Source organism: Mixophyes fleayi, chromosome 3, assembly GCF_038048845.1.
Source record: "Mixophyes fleayi isolate aMixFle1 chromosome 3, aMixFle1.hap1, whole genome shotgun sequence".
Taxonomy (NCBI): Eukaryota; Metazoa; Chordata; class Amphibia; order Anura; family Limnodynastidae; genus Mixophyes; species Mixophyes fleayi.
The window spans coordinates 329,734,074-329,754,788 of NC_134404.1; the positions used below are offsets into that span (position 1 = coordinate 329,734,074).

The following is a 20,715-nucleotide window of genomic DNA, read 5'->3' on the forward strand; positions in this document are numbered from 1 at the left end:
TTGGTGAAAAGTGACAAATGAATGTGACATAAAATGGTAAAGAAAAATGTTTGCAGCTTCAGATGAAAACAATGGCTGCCTCCACTGTATGTAGCCACGTAATCTCTACCCCTTACCTATATAATTGTGGAAGCAGCAGGTAATCCCCACTCACAGAGCTCCATGTATGTGAGCACAGAAAACAAAGTGTGGTGAGTTAAAACACTATTAGTATTTGCAGACATAACTTGAATTGGCATTTTGTTGTCTAATAGAATGTATTACAATGAACTATACTCAACGTTCTAAACTAAGATAAAGGAAACGCAGCCCACCATCAGCTTTATAGGCTGTCATAGGGGAGCAGTGGGCTGGGAGTGAATTGGTTATTAGCTGTGTAGAGAACGTTACAGTCAGTGGACAGGGAGCTGTGTGTTCAGACAGGTGCTACTTCCAGTTCTCTTTATATCTGTATGACAGCAGCCTGCAATCTCTCTCTTATTACCCATCTCACAGTATGCTCATTCTGCACACTGCACGTTACATTCTGCTGTCTCCCGGCACCTGTCTAAGCCATTCTCCATTTCTCCACACAAGATTTCCTCTCTCAGGCTGCCTCTTTGTAGTGTTCACAGTAGCCTCCCCTCCAGTCCTTTTATTTCCAGCGAAACCCCTTGGATCAAGCTTCACACCCTCCTCCCCCCCCCTCCTCATCTCTCACATCCCCTGACTCTCACAGTAGCAGCTTCTTGCTCCTCTCCTCTCACTTTCCACCTTTTGCACCTCCTGTCCATCATCTTACCCTTCTCTGCACAAGGCTTTGGCACTGAGTGGCTTCCTTCTACAGCCTTCTCCAATAGATTTATTTATACATCCTACTATTCTTGAATGCAGTAGAAATACAAAATCAAACAATGCCTTTCCGTCCAGACAAGAGCCTGCACAGAGCGTGGAAATAAGAAGTGAGTACTGTGGATGTGTCTGCAAAATGAGTGAGTCGTGACTATCTAGGGCAGGCTTGGGCATCCAGTGCCTCCCTGGGGCTGGGCATTTTGGGGGTTTGTAATCCTAAAACTAGCTGAAGAGCTACAGGTTGCTGATCACCCAAATATGCAAAAATAATCGGAGCTGAAAAGAATCCAGTGAAAGATTTGTAGTTCTGCTATGTGATGTTTCTGCATGTGACAGTTCTCAGGTTGTTTTTTTTTTTGACTTGGTTAGCAAATGATATTTTCCATTTACACAGTGCTAGAATGTAAATACGTGCACTAAGCCTAGGAGAGGAGTGAAAATATGTTTCCATTTTAGAAAAGACCCTATGATTTAACTCTTTCAGTGCCTTGCAACCAAAGCCTTCCTTTACAAGTAGGCTTCAGTGCATTTCAGACCTCTGGCTTGTTGGTTCTCTGTAAAGCTGCTAATTGCTGATGGTATATAGGCAGTAAATGCTGTTATACCATATGGACAGCGCAGGAAGCCTTAGTGTGCATGATTTGCATTGTGGGAGGGTGTTCTTTGAATAATGAGCATCTGGAGTATTGGCTGAAATGTTCAGAATTTGGGGGAAAAAAAGGGAAACAGATTGCTGTGCTGCATGCAAATATACATACTTAATATTTACTATGTACATCTAGTCCTTTAATCAATATTTTTCAAATGCATAATATTCCCTTTTCCAAATGTGCTGAGCTAATCTATGCTAATGTACATTGGTTGGTGCTAGGAGCAGACACTTGTACAGTAATGTGAATATAAACTGGAATCGTGTTTGTCTAGTGTCTACAGGGGCTGAGAAGTGACATGCCGTGTTTAAGTATATATTGTCTTACAACCGAGTAAATAACTAGTAATCATGTATTATATATGTATGTGTGTGTATATATATATATATATATATATATATATATATATATATATATATATATATATAGATAGATATATATATAGATATAGATATAGATATAGATATAGATATATATATATATATATATATATTTCTGTGAAGTTGGGTAACTGCTGTAATATGCTGCCCAGCATTGGGATAAATATATACAGTGGCTGAAGATACACTAAATGGATCTATCTGGGTATATTGTTCATTCTTGATTAAGCCTGTAGTTAGTCTGTCTTATTTAAATCCTGTGTGCATAGAAAGTATGACAACTCCAGTACTTGGTATTATTACAGTGTACAGTATTATATTACATTACATGTGCATACGGGTGGACCTTAAGCAGCAAGACTTATCTCGTGCCTTATATAACTCATTTTAAATATTTGTATGGTATACACTATTAATCAGAAATATCATATTTTTAAAACATTATCAGATCTACCAAGAAACAGCCACTAGTTTAGACTTTTGCAGCAAGAATTAACATTTCGTGATTTTGGCTATTTTGCTGTCCACTAAAATTTGCATCCTGAGACAGCTGGGTCCCATCGCCTGATTATAGTCACATCCCTGTTGGCTGTTCAGTATCATCACTCAGGATATCTCTCCTTTACACACCATGTAGTGATGGAGAAGATGTGGAGGGCAGCAGGTGTATAGCAGCTGACAATCCATCACATCATTTCTGGTCCCGATCCACGAATGTGCCCAGAGAAAACAGACTCTTGTGCCCTTACTTAATGAGGAGAGCGAGAAAAGTGGAGCTTGTCACTGCATGAGTTAACTGGAAACGGTTCAGAGTCATGGTGATGCTTATTAGGTTAAACTGTGAATTTCCCCTTCCCTAATAGAATTGTACAGCATCGACAGTACTAGGTTCAAACACAAGTGAAGTCATTCTGTGCGGGTCATATGAATAGATCACACTGGGTGCCAGTGGAAGCAATATTCTACTGACCGTTATCCAACAAACCTTCTGATAGAGCTGCCTGGGAGCCAGAGCTAGCAATCATTCTGCAAGCTGCATAGTGTCACCACAAGACTATTTAAAGTGGACTTGTCACTGGATCCTAGCTTAGTTATTTTTTTCAACTTTACAACATAGTGCCTTGTGATCTATATAGTAAATAAATAAGTGATTTATGTTATCTTCCGGACTGGCTTCACACATCAGTAAAGTTCAGGCCTATGAGCTTGTGTTGTGCGTTCTGAAAACGGACTTGGAAGCAGATTTGGACTGTCAGAACAGAGTGCTTGCTCTGCTCTATAAATACTAACTGGCACGTTTGTCCTGACTGCTGGGAAGTTTGGACTTATGTTGCCACTTTAAAATGTTCCTAATAGGCTGCTGAGTCGAGTCTTGCCACCCGAATTAAAATTTGCCTCCCCTCTCAAGCCCCCAATGATGTGTGACCGTGTCCCATGTTTGTGTGTGCTTTCCAGTTGGACAATGTTGGGAGATATGACTTATGTAAATTGACCTGGGCGCACACACTTTCCCACAAGCCTTTGCTTTGCTTTGTGTCTTAGCGTTATCCTTAACATTCCGAGCCATTAACCATAAAGTACGATGGAATTCTATATAGAATGCTCGTTTATTTACACTGTGCACTATTCTACAGGGAAGTTTTGAGACTTCATGAATGCGCCGCCAGTGTTCTATTGAAACAAAGACAAAGTATGCGGTTTGTCCATGCTTTAAATAGTATTGTTCTATAATGTCCATGTGTACACGTCCTTATGGTTATAAATCATCATTGAAACTTACAAACTTTTATTCAGTACTAAGAGTTGGTGGTAACATGTTCTAATGGTGTTAGGGCCCAGGCTACAATCTTTTTCAACTTCACTCAATACATGTCTGCAATCTCCAGATCAAAAATGCATAAGTTAGAAACAACTTATTTTCCCCCAAAAGGCAGAAAACAAGTTATTGCAATATTCAACAAAGCAAATATATGGACGTCAACCTTAACCGTCTTCTTCTTGGACCCAAAGTTCTTTCTCTTTTATTCCTTTAAATATTATTAGTTATTTGGTCATTTTAATTATTTGGGCAGGTTTAAGCACTTTGTATGCAAATGTGTTTAAAAAGTGAGTAAAAACAATATTTGAAAACAATATAGATCAAGGACTGTGTATCGCTGAGCTGGATAATAATTGAATTTTTTTTTAAACTATTATACTCTCTTTCACTCGTCTGCAGCAGTTTGCCATGTTAGGAGGAAGGTTCTTCTTTGAGCAGGCAGAGAGTGATTGACAGACATTCAAACTTGCTCTGCTGAAAGGTGCTCTGTTGATTCCTTGATTCATACAGAGACAGACTGATCAATGTAGTCTCAAATTTTTGACCTGCTTGAGATATCATTGAGATATCGTCCTAAAGATGATGAAAGGGCTGTAACGGTGTCTGGGGGTAAAACTTTGCTTCTTTTTTTTTTTTTTTAACTGAGATGCATTGGAATGTCAGGGTCACAATAAATAATCTATTTAACTTAATAGTTCATATCTGAAAATTGAAACTTTGAAGTTTAGTGTGCCTAGGTAGATAAAGCATCCTTGCCGTCTCTCCTGGAATACCAGGGAAACTCCCGAAATAGTGGGTACTCCTGGACTCCCAAGAGAGTCTGGCAATCATCCTGAAGCTGGCCAGACTGAGACTCGGTAGACGGAACCCGGCATGGGGACATGACATGTGTCTTCCCACTAATCTCATTGTGGTGTTGTTATTATTACGTATCTACCAGAGCGAGCTCCGAAAAGTCTGCAACAATAAGAGGTGTTGGTGAGAACACATCACCATTTAGTCGCTGACTAACCAGCTACATAGACCTCATGATCACATGATGCTCACAATCATTTCTGAATCACTAGAAAGTGGACCTAAGCAGGGGAAATGACTCTAATCAGGAGGGCCACATGTGACTCCTGGGGTACCTCTTGCACACTACTCGTTTAGAGAGTATATGAGAAATATTAAGTAAAATCGCTTTACCTATGATGACAGAATCCATGGTTTGCCTAATAGGAAGCTGTAAGTGTCTAATACACTCACGTGCGCACACCTGTAGCACACACAAGTAGGGAAGGACATATAGGGGGGAATTCAATTGGCCGCGTTACTGAAAAAAGTAATGCGGATTGTGCACTATTACCGCTATTACTGTAATAATGCGCTTAAATACCGTTATTTCTGCTTGCAGCCCAGGGAGCTGTGAGCAGAAAGCCGGGTTGAATTTACCGTAATATCGGTAATATGTTTAACACTGCGCTACTTCGGGGGAATGGAATTCCCCCCGTAGGCTCCACGCAGATGCAGCCGAGCTGGGATGGAACCCGTGACACCTACATAACTTTCACAAACCATATAGTAGCCTGGATCTTGGTAACAGTATAGACCAAAGCACCCAGCACTCTACTGAAAGCAATTACCCCATATGCAATCAGTAATATTGATTTATTTCCATTCTTGAATATCAGCTTTTGCCGCCTGTTGATGCCATGGTGATGGTTTCTGAATTGTTCTTGTATGTAAGTTGCGTGTTTAAAAAGAGCGTGCAACTTGTATCCAAATCCCAGTGTATCTCAAGATACATTTTGGTTTTAATCTGGGTGTAAGTACACTCTGCCTATATAGTACTCGCCGTACGTAGACACACAGAACAGACTGCAGGATAAGCACATATGTAAATACAATTAAAGGTCATATCAAAAAGCATAAAACCTTTGTTTGATCATAAAATAACAACTCTTAACAGTATAATCATTTCTCTAAATATTTATTTTCAATATTATTAGAATAATTGTCATTATTTTTTATTACATTACTTACATAAATAAAGATGATTTCAATCCATAATGTACATACAATGCGTTTTTAATAGTAATTCTTAGTTACATACATTTGTCCTGTGATAGCTACTGATAGGCATACATGTAATTTTTAATTCAAAGACTACACCGTGCCAGTCATCACTATCACCTGCTCTTACACCTGCTCTGTAGTACAAATGGTACAGTGAAAACAAGCGTACTTATGACAAACACAGGATCTGAATCATGTCTGAACGCCCTCAGAGCAAGCTTACTGTATGTGGTCTATGTTAATCCGCCCCTTCCCTCCCCCGTTGTGCCTCTCAAGATGTCTATAACCACTCCCTCCCACACACACATACTTGCCAACCAGGCGCGGGCTGGCAGATTTCAGGCAGGGGGGCGCACAGGCGGCTGCATCACATGACATGCGATGCGGCCTTCCCGTGGCATCCTGCATCCCTGTTAGCGGTGAGACTGAGCGGCCCAGGGGACCGATGCCCCCCGGCCCAGCCCGCCCCTGTTGCCAACTTTGGCAAGCTGGGATCCGGGAAATCGGGGTGTGGGGGTGTGGCTATGAGAATTGGGCCATTTGGCCCCGCCCCCTAAGTGACATCACACTTTTAAAGCCTATTGCAGCAGGAGGCGAGGCCATGATGATGCGTGATTTGCATCCTAAGCCCCACCCCCCACCTCTTAAGTAATGAGGGGACCAGGAACCGGGAGGTTGCCCTGCTCATGGCAGTCCGGGAGGACTCCCAGAAATTCGGGAGTCTCCCGGACATTCGGGGAGAATAGGCAACCGTGCCCACACACACTCCCCATCTAACTAGGTAAGGGGACAAAAATTGTTTTTACACAATGTCAAGCAGATCACTTTATTTTTGGGATGCGGGTTGGACGCTTTCACAGGAATCTGCAGAACATGCACTGACCGTCCTATTCTTTCTATTTCTTTTTAAACAGAACTTTTTTTAAATGAAAAATAATTTTCAGGTCACTCTCAACAACAACATGACCAAATATTGTTTTCTGGTTTAGTTTCAGTTCACAAGCTCATTAGACAGATTTTCACTTCAGGTGACCTGGAGCACGGCAGAATGCCTCATGCCTCACACCTCATGCCTCAGTGATGTCACTGGTTCCTACTGAATTGATAGACTGAATGTTTTTCAGCCTGCAAAATGACAGCCTCCGCTGTGCATGGTTGAAGAGTGCACTTGATGCCCAGTTTGACTCATCTGTATATTTATCAAAAAAGGTTTAAAAACATATTAGATGAGATGTTCACATCAGGGTTGCAAAACAAATGTTAAGTAAAATTCAGACCCTCTCCTGGCCGGTGGTAATCACGATTACCACCATTCCGACACTGTGGAATCCTACACTTAAATTCCGAAGCTGTGAAAAAATGATTGAATTATAATCAGACTTACCTCCATACCGACATTGTAGATGTCCGATCGCAGCAGGATGCTGACCGCAAGTGATTCCGACTACTGAGATCACTAGACTTTGATGTCAATGCAACCTCTATCACCTTTAACTTAAAGTGGCAATGTCGGATTAAGTGTTTAAACACTTAACCTGCGGGGTCCTGACATTGCCGCTTTAAATTAAAAGTGATAGGGATCGCAATGACGTCAAAGTCTAGTCACTTGCGGTCAGCATCCTGCTGCGATCGGAGAGGTAAGTCTGATTATAATTCAATCGTTTTTTTACAGCTCCGGAGTTTTAAATGTAGGATTCCTTGGTGTCGGAATTTTCCACACCGTCAAATCATACCTAACCCCTCCTGGCACTACAAACAATGACAGAGAGGGTAAATGAATGATTTTTAGACTGTGTAGGGTTGTGAATTCCTTACTTACAATCCCACAGTCCCTGTTGCTGTAGATACTGATTCTAATTTCCATTCTGCACAAAATTAGACGAAGCATAATAATGTGTCAGGAAAAACTTCCAGCCGTCAGCAAGTTTTAGGAATATTTGTCAGTAAAACATATTTTTTGTGGATTGGCAACCATGGTTTGTACGTGCTCTTGTTATAAATCTCCTGTAGTAGAGAGTCCCTGTGACTGTTCTGAAATAGTATTACCATATATTTGATATTATCCAGGGGTCCTTAGCTAATTTTATACTTATCTGCTCTACCGGACTGTCCAGGGGACACTCGAATTTCTGATAATTTTTACAGACTCCCAGATGAGCAGGCCGACCACTTTCTAGTGAAGTGGGCGGAACACGGGGCATCGGCAGGGGCGGGCTGGGTAGGGGGGCATCGCCCCCCCCCGGGCCGCTAAGCCTGACAGGTGTTTGGGCCGTCCGCCCATCCCCGTTGAATACAATATTTAATGAATATTACAAGCGACCGCATCGCGTGTCATGTGATGCGGCCGCCTGTGCGCCTGAACTTTGCCAGCCCGCGCCTGGGCATCAGTGATGCCATCTCGTCGTAATTTGGGTCATGTTGGCCCTGCACTTTACTCTTGATGTCTCCACTGGGAACTCCTGGAGGGATGGGCTCTAAAAATGACAAGTTTGGCTTTTTGTAGATTAATTGTGTAATATACCTTCCAATATTACTCACTTTCCAGACTTTTCAGTCACACCTGATCCACCCCAAAAACAGTCCTAAGGGCCGATTCAATTGTCAGTATAGCACATCGTTAAACAATTGTAACGCTATTTTCTGTCATTTCGGAGCGCGATGATGTTCCCCTCAATTCAATTGCAAATCTAACCTTCCTTTTTTTTTTGCGGGTTAGAGCCTCATATTAAGGGATAGGCTAAAGCTAAAGGGAGCAATTAAATTCTATTTTAACCCGGCGATGTAAACTGTAAAATAAGCAGTTTTATCTCTCACCTCACCTGCCCGGGTAAAATAATGTAAACCCCCAAAAAGTAATGAAATTAAAAAAGTATGTATTGAAAATCTGAAAATTTATTGTTTTTTTTTAAATAAAATTACAAAGAACTGAAAAAAAAAAGCATTATAAAACATGTAAATATTGTTTCCAAAGATTGCAAATCCCCCCTGTTATGTATATATGTTTGTGGTAATATATTTTAGGGTATTTTTGGTACCACTATAACTGGAAATTACTGTAGTGTAATTACAATATAATAAAAAATGGGTAGTTTAATGTAATGCAATTTAAATTTTCACTACAAATAGTTGCTAGATCCCAAGGGAATCACCAGAAAGCCCGGAGATGACAGTGATGTTGCCGGAGATTTTTGTTATAGCTTCAACATGGCCGCCTTAAGCCCTCCCCTCTCCTCCCATAACATTCGCATTCACCAATGCTTTACGCACGGGGGAGGCATTTATAGTTTTGGAATTGAATTGCACTATTTAGAGCGTGATAATGGCCGCAGCTTCAGAGCAAATGCAGAGCGGTATTTTTGTTTACTTTAACCGCAGCGTTAGAATAATATTACCGGATCAATTTAATCGTCCCCCTAAAGCGTTAGACTCTGCTCTTCCCTAAATTGTGAAGCCTGACCCCTTTTTGGCAAAGAAAGTCAGAGATGTTGGTGGGTGTGGGAGATTATTATAAAGGAGACTAGGATATAGATGAAGCAGATTTTGTGGGGATAAACGGAAAAGTCCACCAACCACTGAAGTACGATGGATGCGCCAGATCAAGCCGCAGTTATCTCACGCCTCCATTGTCTTTCAAAGGTAGTGGAGTTTGGGTTAAGTGCGATCAGCCCACCATGTGACAGGCGCTTAATCACGTCATTCGTGATTGCTTTATCTGTGTATAGATTTCCTTTAATAATTGGATAATGGGTACAGGACATTTTACAAGCTTATTATATTAGCAGGATTTCGTGGACAGATGGTCTATTTGTGCAGTGGATATTATAAGCCAAAAACTGTATTTAATTAGAAAAAAATATATATTCTTAATTACTTTTTGGTTTCTCTTAGTGGCGGCTCCTGATTTACTGGACCCAAAATCAGCTACTCAGAACAGCAAACCAAGGCTCTCCTTTTCTGCCAAACCCAACCTATTGTCCACTCGGGAGGTGAGGGACATAACAGTGAATGTGATGAAATGGAAAACGGTATCTACAGTTTTTCTGGTGGTGGTCCTCTATTTAATCATCGGAGCCACCGTCTTCAAAGCCCTGGAACAGCCGCACGAGACTTCACAGAGGACCACCATCCTGATACAGAAGCATAACTTTGTTTCGGACCATTCTTGCGTGAATACGACCGAGCTGGACGAATTTATACAGGTAATGTTCTCAGTTCGTTGTCCCGTTTGGGATTTTACGGAGATCTGCAATGTTGATGGTCAGCAGTGTGAAATATGCAGTAACATGTAGATTTGGGGAGGTCCTGGCCGAAGAACCCTTGGTTAGTGCAGAAATGTCTGTAAATAACCGAAAACAAGTTGTGTTATTGTGGTTTTTTTTTGTAATAATGTTACGAAAATTGCATTTCTGTACAAGACTTTTGTAACTTTGCATTGTAACATAAAAAACACAGAAATATGTGTAAGGACCTTAAGATGTGGGTATTGAAATCAGGTTTTTAACCATACTTGACAGATCAGTCGGTAAGTGCAGAGAGGTGTGGAAATGCGATTGTGTCACCTTGGCCCCACCCCTCTGTGCGCATTGCCGCAATTTGCTGCATCACGCAGCGGGACGTTGATTATGTTGATGTTGACGTTGTGTAAAAAAAGAAAACATTTACCCATAATGCAATATTTAAATATCTGTGTCGGCAAGTAAGCCTTATTTACCTATATTATATTTCCAATAAAAATGAATGACATGACACCACTATGTAGAGTACATAGTACAGTAGGCTGCAGTGCAGCTTTCAGACGCATTAATGAATTTAGGTCTAATTACCCTTGCTTTAATAAGTGAGTTTTTGAGGGCTTAAAGGAGTAGCCAACAGGTGAAGTGTCGGGCGTGCAGTGTATTAATCCTCCTGGAAGTACAATTCGCGCATATACTGCCTCAATTATCTGTTGACCATGATATCTAATCTCTTAAATGTTTTTATTCCAACAGACTGTGGATTGGGCTGTGTAATCATGGGCTGTGGAACAAACATTGCAATTACAGAGTGATACTAAATACCCCATTCATACTGCGCCAAAAACCCCGTTTTTTTCCGGGGCAAGCCCAGACGACCCGGGTCGAGGTGCAATATGAATGTTGTCAGGTCTGATGACCCGGGTATTAGACCCTGGACTTTTGGTGGGGTAATTCCCGGGTCCGATCCGGGTCAAAAAAACACATCACAAGAGGAGCCAATCAGAGCTCCTCTTGTGATGTTGCCATGGAGACCTGAGCCTCTGTCCCCCGGCAATATCCTGGGTTCATATACCCGGGATATTTGCGGGGCGGCAGTATGGAAGCGGTATAAGTTTCATCAGGCTAAATGCTATATGTGACCATCCTGAGACATTAATGATCATATGTTATATATAATAAATAATATGTTTCGCTGCTTATTTATTTTGTAACTTTCCTGATATGAGAATCTGGCCCTTTGAGACCCCCTCCCATCTCCCCAGCCTACAGGACTGACCTGTGATAACTTGGTTGGTTTGGAGATATGTGTCACCGAAAAATTCCATTTCACAATCTCTGATTGCTCAAAATGTTGACGGCGCAGGACAAATCCATAGATAGCAGCGTTTGTGGAGGAGCAGAGGGTTGTACAGGCAGAGGAATGGGGTTCCTAGGAAAGTACGGAGCAGGCGGAATCGCTGTACCTTGATTTTCAGAAACTAGTTAGATTCAGCAATCGTGAATACTGTCATGAGATAGAGAGGTGAATAGGAATTTTTAGGTGCATCCCTTGCTGTGTGGAGGGGTGCACTCCAATTTCAGCAATCAGGCTTGATTTCTGCCCCAACTCTTTGGGCCTTTTTTTTTTTTTTTTTTTTTTAAATAAACTATTTTTATTAGGTTTTAAATAAGGAGATGCAAGATAACAGAACAAATAAAGGAACGTTGATTTATCAGTTTCCAAGTGATACATACTGAATTAGGCATGGTCATTGTTACCATGGGAGGTAGAGGGGGTAAGACGGAAAAGAGGGACAGCGAAATAGAGGAGAGAAGGGGATAAGGGGAAGTCACTGTTCGCCAAGGTTTTTAGAGATGTGAGGATGCAAAATGAGAGAGGTACTCATGGAGGGGGCATCGAAATTAGAAAGACGTTTTTTGGGCCTCATTATATACCTTTTAATGGGACCTGTTTTCCCCTCCAAGTTGCATACAAGCACAATTTCAGGCTCACTCTGAGCAATGTAATGAAAAGCTTTACGCTCAAAATTGCCACCTGTAATTATCATTGTCGCTTCCTTGTATGGTACCACTGATTCCATAGCGCCTTACATAATTGACATTAATGGCATACACGGAAATAGCAAGCATAATAACAGGTACGTGGGAACAATTGAGCAGAATAATAAATGCATTGATGAAATTAACAGAACAGATCATACGGCGTAACTAATAATACATAAAATTCAGCATCGCACATGACAGAGACATATGTGGTAGATGGATAGAGAACAAACATGAGACAGAAGGTGAGGAGCCTGCCTGGGAGAGCTTACATTCTAGAGGAAGGGGGAAGTTTTGTATGGATGACGGGGCAGTGTGGAGAGAGACATGGAGAACAATAAGCAGTGGTGGAACAGTTTGTTATGGCACTAAGACATAAATCAAAATAAACCCAACAATACCTTTAGATAAAAACAAAAAAGATTATTTTATTTAAAGGGGTGATCCTAAAATATAAGGAGGCTGGACTTTAATGTGACGTTTACACTTGTGAGGTGTACCTGTGAGCTTCTTACGCCTCTACACTAGTTTGCGGTCTTCCACGCTCACTGGTGCAAAACCAAAGCATTTTATTTTATCACGACACTCCACTGACAGTTTGTTAAGACTACGAAAGCCACCCCATGCTTCCTTTGTGACAAATACAGCAAAACATAGATATCAATATCACTAATACCAGTAATCTTGGTGGAGGAGCAAAGTATGTATTCTGTAATGCAGATTTGTAATGTGAGATTTGGGTGGGGGGTTCTTGGAAAATTAGGGTACACATGAGATCCTGCTACATGACAATATTATTAGCTGGAGAATTAGCTTCATGTATTAATTAACATTTGTTTGTATTGCACCAGCATACTTTGTAACGCTTTATATTTGGGAACAAACGCGAAAATAGAACAAGACTGGATATCAACAAAGCAATACAAAGGTTACAATCTGTAGGAAAATAGGAGTTTCAGTCCAGCCACATTGCGATTATTATTATTATTATTATTATTATTATTATTATTATTATTATTATTATTATCATTTATTTATATAGTGCAAGTATATTCCATAGCGCTTTACAATTGGGAACAGCAGAGTAATAAAACGACACTGGGTATTAAAGACAGACAGAGAGCTAAGAGGGCCCTGCTTGCAAAATTAAAATCTTTGGGACAATAGGAGTTTGATACATGAGAGTAAGTGCTACATATTGCATATTGGGCCAGCCAGAATGCAAAGGAAGAAAGTGCTTCGTGGGCTCTATGATCCAGTCACACAGCGATGTTAGTCAAGAGGTCAGCGGCCAGAGGGTTGATTGAGAATAGAAAGAACACATATGTAGAGGGTGGTATGGTAATAGGATACCCTAGAGAAGTTAAGAGGGTGGTTGAGGAATTTGATAAACTAGGGCCTGATTCGTTAATGATCTTAAATTAAGAAGTTTCTTATTTAAGTCTCCTGGACAAAGCCATGTTACAATGCATGGGGTGCAAATTAGTCTTCTGTTTTGCACATAAGTTAAATACTGACTGTTTTTTCATGTAGCACACAAATACTTGATAGCTTATTTGTACACTGAAATTTAAAGTTGATATTTGTGTGCTACATGAAAAAACAGTCAGTATTTAACTTATGTGCAAAACAGAATACTAATTTGCACCCCTTGCATTGTAACATGGTTTTGTCCAGGAGACTGAAATAAGAAGTTTCTCAAGTTAAGATCCTTAATGAATCAGGCCCCTAGTCTGAACAGGTGGGTTTTCAGAAAATGCTTGAAGGTTTGAAGGCTAGCGGAAATTCTTGTTGTGCGAGGGAGGGCATTTAATAAAGTGGATGCAGCCCAAAATAAGTCCTTAAACCGGGACTGGGAGTAGGTGATGGGTGGGGAAGAGGGACGGAGATCTTGTGCAGAACGCAAGTGTCTAGTTGGGTGATATTTTGAGACAAGTGAAGAGATGTATGTTGTTGCAGTTTTGTTGATGGCCTTGTTTGCTAGTAAAATTATTTTATATTGAATGTGTGAAAATAAAAGGGCAAACAATGTAGAGACTGACAGAGGGGAGTAGTGTCACATTTCTGTGCTAACAGCTGGAATCAGTAAAGACAGCTATGGAGCCCGGAGTATGATGAAAAATATAACAGTGTTATTGAACAACCTTAATTCAAAATAGTGCAGGGAAGGTACAGGCCAGTTATAGCTGAGGATAAACAATGAATATCTGGGTGTGGCTGGAAACTGGTAAGTAGCAGAAAATACTACAACAGGCACAGGTGAACTAGCTGAGTGAGATGAATAGCCAGCATCAGGGATGACAGCTAGCATGTGCATGAAGTCCAAGGGAACAAGAACAATAACAACAATGACCAGAAAGTTGCACTGTGGAAATCAGGTATAAGTAGGCAGAGACACAGGTGCTTTAATTACCCAGGAAGAAGGTTAACTCCTTCCTGGTAAAGGGAAAATGACAATAGCAGCACCACTGAAGAGAGAGAGAGGTACTGCAGGGCTGGTGTAAAATAAAGACAAAGTCCAGAGATAGTCCAGCAGACAGGAGCTACAAAGGCAGAACAACATCCCCATGGGCGATGCTGAGGTAAAGCTGGAGACTGATCCTGAACAGTAGTAGTGGAAGAATGATTTTCAAGGAAAATCATTCTAGTTTCTGTGTGCAAAATAGACTGTAGGGGTGAGAGTCTGGTTTCGGGAAGTCCAATAAGGATGGTTTTACAATAGTCATTGCGGAAAATGATAAGTGCATGAATTAAAGTTTTTGCAGTGTTGTGTGTGAGATATGTGCGTATTCTAGAAATGTATTTTATATGTATGTAACAGAATTAGATACAGATTGGATGTGGTGATGATACTGAAATGCAAAGAAGCTTGTTAGTTTTCCAAGAGAAGTGCTATAGATAGGGAAGAGCAGAGGGCCTAGGAATGTACTTTGTGGTACTCCAACTGATAAAGGAAGCGAAGAGGAGGTGGATCCAGAGAAACAAATAATGAAAAGTGATGAGAAAGGGTGGATGAGAACCAGGATAGGACAGGGTGCTGAATACCTAGGCATTGGAGCATTGTATGAGAAGAGAGTGGTCAACAGTGTCAAATGTAGCAGACAGATCCAGAAGAAGTGGAAGTGAGTAATGGCATTTAGAGTTAGCAGTGATCAAATCATTGAAAACCTTAGTCAGTGCAGTCTCTGTGGAGTGTTGGGAATGAGAGCCTAACAAAGAGGATCCAATAGATTGTATAGGGAAAGAAAGCGTGTGAGGCGAGCGTAGGCAATTCGCTCAAGAAGTTTGGAGGGGCATGGGGGCTGAGAGATGGGGTAGTAATTAGAGAAAGTGTTTAGGACAGAATATAGCTTTTTCATAATAGGAAAGATCACTGAATGTTTAAATAATGACGGAAAAGGTACCAGTAGTGAGAGAGGGATTAAAGATATTGATAACATCACACAGGGATCGACTGATTAGTGAAAGTATGGGATCAAGAGGACAGGTAGTAGAGTAGGAAGTTAAGAAGAGAGTAAATATTTCATCAGCTTTTGTGGGATCAATGGGTGTAGGGAGGGAAATATCTTATCAATCATGACCTTGAAGTAGGAAGAAAGATCTTGCACTGATAGTAGTTGGAGGGTTTTGGGAAAGAGGATTGAGAAGAGATTTAAATGTGTTAAAAAAGCATTTGGGGTTTGGAGGCAAGATGAGAGATTGGAAGTGTGTTCATTTTGCAGTGTCCAGAGCATTTTGATAGGAGTGATAGATAGCAATATATGCAAGGCAATTATTAAAGGTACAAGATTTATGCCAATGATGTTTTACTTTGCAAAAAAGTTTTTGGAGATGTTGTGTTTCTGGCAACTGAGTCGACATGGAGTGTAAAGAGTTGCTGAAGCCACTTAATCAAAGGCTCTTAAATGGGTTTGGTGAACATGTTGTAATGCCATATTAGGAGAGGAGATGTAGAAATTGGGGAGAGAAGTTGCTTCAGACAGATAGAAAGCTGTTGAAAATTACTAGAGTTAAGATATCTGCCGAGATGAGGAAGGTTGGTAGAGTTAGCAGATAGGTTAAAGTACTGGTGAAGAGTTTGTAGCTGATAAGGGGATGATCTGAGAGGGGGAAAGGAGTGTTAAGGAAATCAGAAACTAAGCATAGTCTAGAGAAAACAAGATCAAGGCAGGGGCCATGAGTAGAGGAGTCAGTCCACGGAGAGAGGCCGAGGGAGGAAGTTAAAGAAAATAAATTAGAGGCACAAGTATAATGTGGATTATCAATGGGGATGTTGAAATCACCCATAATGAGGATGAGAATGTCAGAGTATAAGAAATGGGGAAGCCAGGTGGAGAAATGTTCAAAAAATTGTTGATGTTGTCCAGGGGGGCAAGAATAGGTTGAAAATCCTTACAGCATGTACTTCAAAAGATATGAATGTGAGTGATTGGACATAGTACTGGGAATGTGCACTGTGGGGAGAGAAGTAGTCCAACCCAACCTCCTTGTCTGCCCTCTGGTCTGGAGGTCTGGGTGAAGTGGAGGCCACCATTTGAAAGGACTATAGGTGAGGCAGTGTCTGATTGTGTGAGCCATGATTCTGTTATTGCCAGAAGGTTGAGGTTGTTTGAGAGGAAGAGGTCTTATATGGAGTTAAGTTTGTTACAAAAAGAGCGTGCATTCCATTTGTCAGGATTCACATTCATATGAGTCCTGATCTATTAAATTGGCACCTCTAATTTGTCAAGAAACTACTCCTCTCTAACTTTAACCTGTCACACACCGTACTCCGTGCACTTGTGACTTGGAAAATACTGTAAGGAGCCATACAGAATTCCAGCACTCAAGTTTTCACTCACCCATCCCCTAGGCTACAGATCTAACTGGATCCCTTCCCCATCACAGGTACTAACATCCATACACACCTAAGCTGCCATCATCTACTGTATAAGGCCAGTAGAAGCCTGTAACTTAATTACTCAATTGTGTACACTCTGATAGCTAAAAAGGTGACACTTCCAAACTTGCATTTAAAGGGTGAACACAAAGGGCCCCAAGCAATCTATCTCTTCTAAATAAGCTATGGATTTGTTTAGAGCAATAAGGACATCAACATATTAAATTGAAATTTAATATACAAAAAAGGGTACAACTCTTACAGTATATATAAACAATAAATATGACCTATAACATACAGCAAAAACAATTATGAAATAAAAGGAGAAATATACAGAAAATAAACTTACATATGAGTTACATATTCGGCGCCTGGGACTGGCAGGAAGGATGTACATCTTACAATTTGATTGTTTTGCCAAAGACTGAAAGACTGTTTTCGTATTCACTCTAAAGGGAACATGTTGGGTATGTTGGGGTGTAGACATTTTGGGATTCCCCACACTAAGTATGCTGCAACTCTTATCCTTCCCTAATATAAACCTCATCTCATTGTAATGTATACTTCTCATCTGTGCAACTGTATTTTTTTAAGTATGTACAGCAACTGCTTCAATTCTTATCCTCTAAATTTAAAATTAACTGCTGATGTATTATCAAGTTCAGGTCTCCCCCCCCCCCCCCCCCCCACACCCACACATCTCCCACATCTATCATACACATTTATCTTATTCAGAACACTAGAGATATCCAGCTAACCTCAAACACATCACCTGTCTCACAGTCCTTTAAATGTCATATAAAAGCACTTAGTAGGGCTCTGTGATTCGGTCACACAGCACTGTTTGGGGGACAGAAGGTTGAGTATGTAAAGTGAATAAATGTAAGTTTTGCATGAAATGTGCATGGGTTATAATCAGGTAGAATAGCCCTGGGCATTTAAGAAGGTGGTTCAAAAAATGTAACGAGTGTGGATTTTGGAGTATGGTTGGTGCAGTTTTGTTAATAGCTTTTTATGTTTGTTGAAATATTTTATATTAGATTCTGTAAAGTACAGGCAACCAATGAAAAGACTGGCAGAGAGAGAAGCAGCAGTAGACAAAATGGAAAAAGATTCTGCTGCTAATTAACATTTATTTATATAGCACCATCATATTCCGGAGCGCTTTGCAAATCAACCAATCAAAATTTAAGGGGTGGAAGTCTAGATAGGAGATGACCAGTAAGGAGGTAAGGGTAATAACCAATGTGGTCGATTATGAGTGCATAAATTCATGACCAGACCAACTTTTGCATCTGTAAAATGTGGGTGTAACGGGGGTTAATCAAAACAAAACCACCTTTCTATCTAAAAATGAGTAAGACCCCAAAGATCTGCCTCTTACTCACTATTATAAACAAAATGCTGCCACCACTAAGAGCTGACCAGTTACTCCAACTTAAAGAAAAGGCAATCACATCCAAATATTGAAAAAGTACTGTAAACCAAACAACAATTCCCAAATAATTGCATCATGATAAAAAAACAAGACTATTTCACATGCTCGTTTAAGAGCACAAATACAGAGTATTATTAATGTGATTTAACATGGCAAGAAACTTACAATGCTTAGAACAAATTCATATAAAGAAATATAAATGTAAAACACTTTTTTAAATAAAACACAGACGCAGCAGAGCTAGACTTGTGTCACTCACCGGACTGTGAGTGCTTCTTCCCGGACATTTAGGAACCGTGGCCGTCCTCCATCCTGAGGGACTGCGCATGCGCAGCCCTTTCTATACCTCCAGTGTATGTTCCTTTAACTTAATTGGCAGATCAGGCAACCTCCCTATATTAAGCACCTGTGGTCATCACCACATTGCCTGATCTTGGAGTCTCATTCCCCATGAGTCTCTGAAGGTGTTCCTGTGTTTCCTTGTTTATTCAGCCCTGCTGATTCCTGTGGTTTCCAAACCACTTCTACCTCTGTGGTTTCCAAACCACTTCTGCTACTGTGGTTCCCATACCACTTCTACCATCTACTGTATCATCGTGACTGTGAGCTGATTCCTATCCGCTGCCTCCGTGCACTACAGTCTTCTAATCACTTCAACTCTACCATGTATCATTGGGACTGTTAGCTGATGCCTATCCGCTGCCTCCGTGCATTACAGGCTTCAACCACATCCACTCACCTGTTCATGATTGTGACTGCCAGCATTCCTACCCGCTGCCTCCGTGCACTACAGTCTTCAACCTGCAACCCGTCCGTGTTTCATCGTGACTGTTTAGCTGATTCCTATCCGCTGCCTCTGTGCGCTTCAGTCTTCAGTCCTTGTCTACTCTACCGTGTTTCCTTGAGTCTGCCGCCACTATTGCTACCCGCTACTCTCCGTGATCATCTGTTCCAGTTCAACTCTGCTCCGGTGTCCCATCGTTACTGCACCTGCTGGTTGCTATTGGTTACCTCCGTGTTCCCGCAGAGACCCGCTGCTGTTACTTCTCAGCGCTACTCATCCATCTACTGCTGATCCGCTCTCCACGCCTTCCTGTGTTCCCTGCTGGTCTACCTACCTGTGCGCTGCACCTGCTAGACTCCTGCTTCACCCATCCAGGGACTTGTATCCTGCTGGCCTCCTGCCCTTCAGGTATCTCTGCACTCCTGTCTGACTGCCTTCTCCTGAACCACGGTATGCATACTTCCCATTGACTGTGCTGTGTATTGCATACCTTGCTGGACTGTGTTGGTTCTCCTCTGGAGTGTACTATCCGCTGAGTCTATTGCCATCATTGACTGTGTTGGTTCTCCTCTGGAGTGTACTATCCGCTGAGTCTATTGCCATCATTGACTGTGTTGGTTCTCCTCTGGAGTGTACTATCTGCTGACTCTACTGCCACCATTGACTGTGTTATCTCATGCCGGATTACTTCAAGAGACTTTCTATATTGGCAGTGTTGTTCAGTCATTTATACATTTATATTGTGCATATTACTGTGGATCAAAGTCAAGGTGCCCGTGTATATATTGTGTTGCAGTCTCTCCCCGTGCACCTCCTCACATATATATTCAGTAGTACAACTTGCTAGTGGCAGACCACTGACTCCTGTTTACAGTTTCACCTGTTCCAGTATCCTCTCACATAGCAGTGGTACAACTTGCTAACGCAGACCACTGACTCCCCGGATACCTCCACTTGGATTCCATTCCTTCACTCAGACAGCGGTACAACTTGCTAAACGCAGACCGCTGACTCTCATCACCCCCTCGTTTCTGTTGGACATTCCTCCTCACTATAGCAGTGGTACAACTTGCTACCGCAGACCACTGACTACCTTCACGTGTCCTTTGTCCATACAGTTCCTCGTGTATTACTACCTCCATATTGCCAGTGCTGCTAGTCATAGACTTTCCTGAGCATCTCATCATCTGCTATTTCCTGTTCCGTGATCACCCTGCTACCAGAGTACCATATTACCACCTATACTGCTCTGGTAAGCCTATCACCTGGTGATCCCTGGGTAAAGACTCCTAGTGCCCGTGACAACTTGCTTAATTTCTAGTGTAATATGTGGCCTGGGGAAAGGCTAGTAAAATTTGAAAAATTTCTCAACAGCAGGTAATTATCGGAAATGACAATTTTCAATATAATGTCACTGCATTTTTAAACATTTTTCCCTCACTCTAAATTCCCTCCTCCCTCTGTGACATAGGAGAAGGTTAGTACTCAAGTTTATGCCCTTTTTTGTTTCAGAACATTTCTTTTCATTGGCTCAAAATATATCATAACTCCCTTCTGCAAATACCAGAAATATGAATAGATATCTAACATAATTAATT

General features: G+C 41.2%; 1 protein-coding gene across 1 annotated transcript in view; it reads left to right on the forward strand.

The window, feature by feature from the left end:
• The first annotated feature begins 408 nt into the window (after positions 1 to 408).
• Positions 409 to 20,715, forward strand: part of KCNK2 (potassium two pore domain channel subfamily K member 2) — a 130,649-nt gene continuing 110,342 nt past the window's right edge. The window contains exons 1-2 of the mRNA XM_075204246.1: positions 409 to 941; positions 9,627 to 9,937. Of these exons, the coding sequence (XP_075060347.1) occupies position 941; positions 9,627 to 9,937 (312 nt within the window). The 5' untranslated portion in view covers positions 409 to 940. The remainder of the gene's footprint in view (positions 942 to 9,626; positions 9,938 to 20,715) is intronic.